This window comes from Brugia malayi, assembly GCF_000002995.4.
Source record: "Brugia malayi strain FR3 genome assembly, contig: Bm_v4_ChrX_scaffold_001, whole genome shotgun sequence".
Lineage (NCBI taxonomy): Eukaryota > Metazoa > Nematoda > Chromadorea > Rhabditida > Onchocercidae > Brugia > Brugia malayi.
The window spans coordinates 8,212,936-8,219,201 of NW_025062479.1; the positions used below are offsets into that span (position 1 = coordinate 8,212,936).

At 34.7% G+C, this 6,266-nt stretch overlaps 2 protein-coding genes across 2 annotated transcripts; both read right to left on the reverse strand.

Moving 5' to 3' along the window:
* Positions 1-63: 63 nt before the first annotated feature.
* Positions 64-2,792, reverse strand: Bm18191 (Uncharacterized protein; the record flags this gene model as incomplete). The annotated part of the gene is made up of 4 exons (XM_043074082.1): positions 64-296; positions 639-868; positions 1,120-1,250; positions 2,469-2,792. 4 exons carry the CDS (start codon positions 2,790-2,792, stop codon positions 64-66), a joined length of 918 nt encoding a protein of 305 aa, XP_042930016.1.
* Positions 2,793-3,067: 275 nt separating this feature from the next.
* On the reverse strand, positions 3,068-4,810 carry Bm18108 (Uncharacterized protein; the record flags this gene model as incomplete). Its single annotated transcript, XM_001898884.2, has 3 exons — positions 3,068-3,609; positions 4,055-4,297; positions 4,789-4,810. The coding sequence occupies 3 exons, from the start codon at positions 4,808-4,810 to the stop codon at positions 3,068-3,070; spliced, it is 807 nt and encodes a 268-aa protein (XP_001898919.2).
* Between the last annotated feature and the right edge of the window lie 1,456 nt (positions 4,811-6,266).

Genomic DNA, 6,266 nt, shown 5'->3' on the forward strand with positions numbered 1-6,266 from the left:
TCTTTGTTTCTCAGTCCAATAGGTATTAAGCTTATTGCTATTTCTGTAGCATTTAAAAGGGCATTATGCTGCTAATAAATATTTGTCATCGGAATTTGATTCTTCAGCACCACTAGCACCTCCTTTCCTTTCCTTAGGCCACATCTGATTTTTACTTGGACGATTAAGGTGGAAATATTGATTTGTATCATCTTTTTTCTCCATACTGTTTGTCAACTTCCAGGAAACCGTGCTCTTTTTTGTTGCATCAATCTTAGTGTCTTGCGAATAATTCTCATTCGTTCCATACTGTTCACCTGCAACGCCTTTTATAGCTTTGTCATCTTTTATTACTTGTCTCTTCCCGCTTTTATCGGATTTTCTACAAGTATATCGACGTCCCCAATATCAGGATATAATTCAAGACTTGCTGGTGAAAATCTCGCAGCTTTTGTGAACTTTCAGCTTTGTTTAGGATATTTCTTAATATCTTTTCAATACTTCCTGACCAACGTTCTGAAATTCCCTCAACGGCTTCATCAAATCTCAGTTTCAAATCAGACTGGTCTTTTAAAAATGTCTACTGAGACTTATCATCATCCTCATAACGTCTTGTTTTTCTTCTAAAGTAAGTGTTTCACTAATCTCCATTTCTGAACTTTTTCCTGTAAATTCAATTTGCTCTAAGAATTCTTCAATCATAGGTTTTTCTACAGCAGATATTAAAACTTCCTGTACTGATTTTTCCATTTCTGACCATTTTTTATGAAGTGCGGGAAACTCTTCCAATTTATGAAGTCCCTTCATTACGATTACCACACTTTTAGTGTCCCATTCATCCATTTTAATCGTTAATTCGAGATAGTCTGATGTCTGTTCATGCTTTTTACTGCATCACGAAGCACACTATCGGAATGTAATATTTTTCTGTTCTTTCGACTTCTAGCTTTTCCTCTATCGTTCTTGAGAGTTTCAAGTCCACTTCTTTATATCGAAATCTAAATAATTCCTTCCTTTCTTTCAATCAGAATTTCTGATCTTTCTGAAATACTTTCTCTGGAATTTTCAGAATAAGATCGACCTACACAAATTTCATCATTTCTTCTCATACTTTCATTTTCTTGTTTCATCAAGTATTACTCCATTTTCTCACTGCATTCGTGTGGTGTCCTGGAAACTTCTGTTTTCTCTGCTTTTATAGATTCTATTCCTTCATTTGGAATCTTCTCTATTTGCTCCACTTCGCCTTTTGAGCACTTTACTTTGATTTGCTATAATTTTATTTTTTTCCTCTTCATTTTTTTTTACTCCGACTTTTATAGAGTTCTTTCTACAATTTCCTTTTTATAACTGATCATCTTTGTTGCCCATTTCATCATAATTAAGTATATACATAGATGTTATGTTTGCTTCTTCCATCATCTTTTCCTATTTTTGAAACAAACCAGACACCATCAATTTTTTTGGAACAATGATCCGAAAGTAGCTTTAAAGAGGTTATTCAAAGATATCTTCGACAAAACCTTTTATGAAAGGAGATGTTCTTTCCAGCGAGTTTTGTAATTCATTATTTTTTAAAATGTCCTCATAGTTTTTGCTTTCGTCTTCATTTCTGTGACCTCTTATAATTAATTTCAACTCCTTCTGTTACTTTGTATGGACTGTTTCTTTATTCTTAAAATCACTATCGATGTCAATCAAATATTCAGAAGTTACCTCTTTCTTTATTAGTAAGGTTTCTTTTTCAGTCCCTCCTTATCTCTCGGAATTTTCGGAATGACAGGCATGTTGTCCTCTTTCTTATCAAGCTTTGGAGATTTTTTTGCGAATAGATTTTCTTCCTCTTCAAACTTCAAATTCATACTGCAAATTCGATCTTTGGCTAACATCTATTAATTTCTCAGTTGGAGCTAATACACATAATTCGGGCGTAGTTTCAGCTATTTCATCTAGTGCTTCATTAACTACAGAACTTCCGTCCTCTTTAGTTCTTCGATTTGTTGGCATTTTCTCTTTGATACAGATTTTTTCCTTTCCGCCTCATGATGTGCTTGTGCTTCCCCTTCTACAGTAATCTTTAGTTACGTAATCCCCTACTTCTGAATGTATGGAAGGAAGCCTTCTTTCATTATCCTCAAGCTCATACATTTGCATTTGTGAAATCCTTAGAAAGGGGCAGTCATTATGATTTTCTCGGAAGTGAACAGCGAACAGTAATGGTCTTTTTTTTTGTATGTTTCATTTTGTCTTCCATTTTACCAAACTATTTTTCTCTTTGCAAGACGATCATTTTTGGTTTATCCATTTCATCTTCCTGAAATTGAGAGTTTGCATCTTTAAGCAACCACTCTATCTGAATACCCTGTGTGTAATATACCTCTTTTCTTGCTGTTTCCCTCCATTGATAATCTATTACTCTTGCCGCAGCTGCGGTTTCTTTTGCTAAAACAATTCCAGTTTCTCTCTTCGGTAGTTTTTATCAATCTTACTTTGCCTTCTTCCATTTCTAACTGCATTACAATATCAAAATTAATTCCATCCTTTTCTCCCTTTTTCTCGAAAGCTTCCACTGGCATAAATTCCTGGAACTCTTCTGTTTGTCTCGAAATTGGCTCCAAAGCGGTCGTTAGTTCTTTGTTTTTACAAGTTGGCTGCTTATGTAGCACTGGTCTTCCGTCTTCGTCATATACAGCTTTATAAATTTCTCGCTTATGTCGTTCAGTAGACAAGCTGCATATGTTTTTAACCGTTATCATCTGCGACAATGCAGATGGTTTCTTATGTTGCTCAGTGACATTTTTCTCCTGAGTCATACTCATTATGTCTCTTCCTGCTTTTAATTTTTCCGGTTGTAAAATCTCCTTAGGTATTCCGATTTTTACCATAGATGTTTTCTTTCACTTAATTTTTGCTATAACAGGTAGTATCTCCAATATATTTGCTTCTTTAAGCAAGCCATTTCCCACAACTTTTCTACCCCGATAGGGGTGGTTCTTTTGATTTGATTCTATGCGGCATCTCGTAGATTTCTCTGGCAATACTTGCTCATTTCATCAGGCAGTAATACTTTAGGTTCGTTCATTTCTTTTTACAGAACAATCATTTCGGGTTCACCATTCCTATTTTTTAAGAAATCTAGTTCCAGTCTTTCACTAGCACATGTTGTTGCAAATGTATAACAACTAACACCCTTACTCGGGTATTCTTCACCTTTCACCATCCGAGTATACATATCACTTCTCTCAGTTAATTCTTCAGAAAGCATGCGTCCATTTTTCTTGAACTTCAGTTTTTGCATAGAAAGTCCTTTAATATGCTGGAATATAAATGTTTTATCTTTTACAGTTTCGTTTTCCAGAAGAAATTTTTCTAGTCCAAAGTATTCAGTTGGAATCAGTATTTTTTTCCAAGTAGTACTTTCGGAATCTAGTGTTACACCTACTAAAAGGGTTTTCTTTGTTACAGAAACATGTCCTTTTGATTGGATTTCTTTTCTTGTGACTTCAAATTGCTTTGGGAGGCGCTTCCGCATCAGTGATTTCTCATCTTTCAATTGGATGGATTTCAGAACAAGTTCCCTGATCCGTACATCTTTGTCTTTTAATTCATTGGAAATGGCTGGCTGTGTTGCTGTAAATCATTTTCTAAAGGAATCCTCTTCTGTTTTATTTCCTACGGTAATTTTTTTGCCACTTCTACTTCAACTATTTTCTGGAATCGTCTTTGCATGATCATTTCCAATTTATTAGGAAGGTCAGGCTTAGTTTTTGCTCCCATTTAGCCAATTTTTGCTTTTCTGTATTTCTTACGCTTTTATTCGCATTTTTTTGTTTCGTCTGTTTTACACTGTTTCCAATGTACCACACTATATTCATTATATGTTTTTGTATTCCATAACTCCTGGAATGCCCACTTGATTCTTGCGTAGCTGTATGATCTGGTTATAATTATATTTTTGGACATCCCTGCTCTTTTTGAGTTTCATTATACCCGCAGTAAGTTTTGCTTTGTGTTTTTGTCATCCTGTCTACATGACCACTTGAATATTCAATTTGAGCTAATAAAAATAACTTGCCAGTCTCTTTTATATCGAATTGATCACTTCCCGGCTTGCAAGGCACTATTTTCGGTTCATCATGAGGTTCACTAGGGCCTTCGCGAAAAAGACTGTACCTCTCACGCTTTGGAACTTTCGCTAATTCTGACAGATTATCTGCCTTACGAGTTGAAACAAGTTTCTCATCCACTGAAAGTGTTTCAAATATGGCAATACGTTCCTTGACTGATCCTATCGTATCAAGAGCACTCGGAAGTCGTCCTAAAAATTTTGTATTTGAATTTGTCACAAAATAGTAAAAGCAGTACATCATTTAGCTTAAATAATAAATTTGTATGATACAATAAATAAAAGGATAAAAAATCAGATGAACAACCTACTTCAACTAACTAACATAGCAAATATGCCCTGAAATGATGTCGGAGAGCTCTGAACATATGGAAATCGTTAACTGAAAGATCTCAGTAATGGATGCATCTATTCGGGTAAAATGATTTGTAGTGTATCACCAATGTTTTTTTCGTAGTTCAAACGGGTAGTGCAACATTTTATGCACTTAAATATTGTAGCAAACATGACAGTTAGCAATTCTGAACCCAATTTGCACAGAATTTTATCATATTCTCATCTTAAATGATATGAATGTCTTGATTTTTAGTTCAAATGTATTGTATACATGGGCACCTAAGCACTGATAAGACCTACACATTTTGTGTCGCTGATTACATACTTACACTTGTGTTTGTATATACCTATTGTAAGTATAAATACCATCTGTAATGTCTGAAATTTATCAAATAAAAGAATTGCTTTAAAGATTACTAGAAAGCATGGGTTTTTGGTGGTACTATCAGTATCGCATCTATGAAATCCCAGTGGGCAATTTGTGTTGTAAGATAACAATGACCAGTAACAACAAAATAGGGAAATTCATATTCCCGTAACCTTCAGGCGTGCTAAGAAAAAGGTACTGGAAGATGAAAAGGGACAATATCACCAGCAGCTAAATGAAACGAAAACTATAAATGCAAGACATTCAAGCAATTTGGAAGAGTGGTGTAAAGTATAGGAAAGTGAAATGCGGGAATAGGTATAAAGAATACTGCGATAAGTGGTTTTGATAAAGAATCTTTTTTCCTAAACAGAGGTTAGGTGGTTGTAACTGTTCTACGAATTAAAGTCCCACATTCCTGATAGCTCAATACATTTCACTCAGAACAATTTTGTACTTGTGTTTTTCAAAAGCTTTGAAAGTGCAAAAGAAAACTCAGGATTGGCAGTTCTGATTAATAATATAGCGTTGATAAGTTCCTTATTGATAGCACAAAGACTGTCTAATTGACCTCTCGAATTGTTTTCCTTTCTTTTTCTCTCTTCAATCACAAAAGCATTCGATTTACATCTCAAGCATCTACAAGTTTAGCATCAAAACACACACAAAAAAAAAAAATTCGAAGCCCACTTTCAATAACTGGTTATCTTATGGGCAATTTATAGTTCACTCATTCAGGTTTTAGAGTCAGCTTTACTTCGCTACCACTCCGAATTTCTCTAAGCAGTTTTCATTTACAATGTTTTTAACTGAAAAACGAATCTCAAGCTTACTCAAAAAGATGCAATTTCCCATGCTGTGATTAGAAAAACTGAGAGATCATATATTTTAATTCATGTACACACATCCCAAAAGTCCTTTTTAGTATACGATCACCAGGAAATTAGCTACCTTCTTGCACAATTCCCACAGTTTTAATAAACGGATTTCTAAGATTTTGTGGTCACTGCTCAAGCTGAAATCTTTTGATGGTGTAACTCTACAATGGAACGCATCTACGCTTCAGGAATATCCGAATCTCTAGTTCCAAAAAGAATTCTGTAATGATAAGTAAACTCCCATGTGAACGCGTTAATTCCCAAAATAATTTGCCAGTTTTTAATGGTAACATACGGATTAAGTGGATTCATGTAATAGAGTGCCTCCGAGGTAAAGACTAGTGTTCTAGTTCCTCAACTTTTACTCAACTCACATAAAGCTTGTCTTAACATGACAAAGAGCATAACTTTCTAATGCTATATAGAATTGTTCAACAACATGTTTCATTTAGACCTCCAGATGAAATTTAGCTAACAACCAGAAAATATGGAGTAGTGATAGGGTGAGGCACAGTAACAAACAGCAACGTGACATTTGTAAAAAGGTTGGAACGAAAAGGAAAATAAATGACAGAAAGAG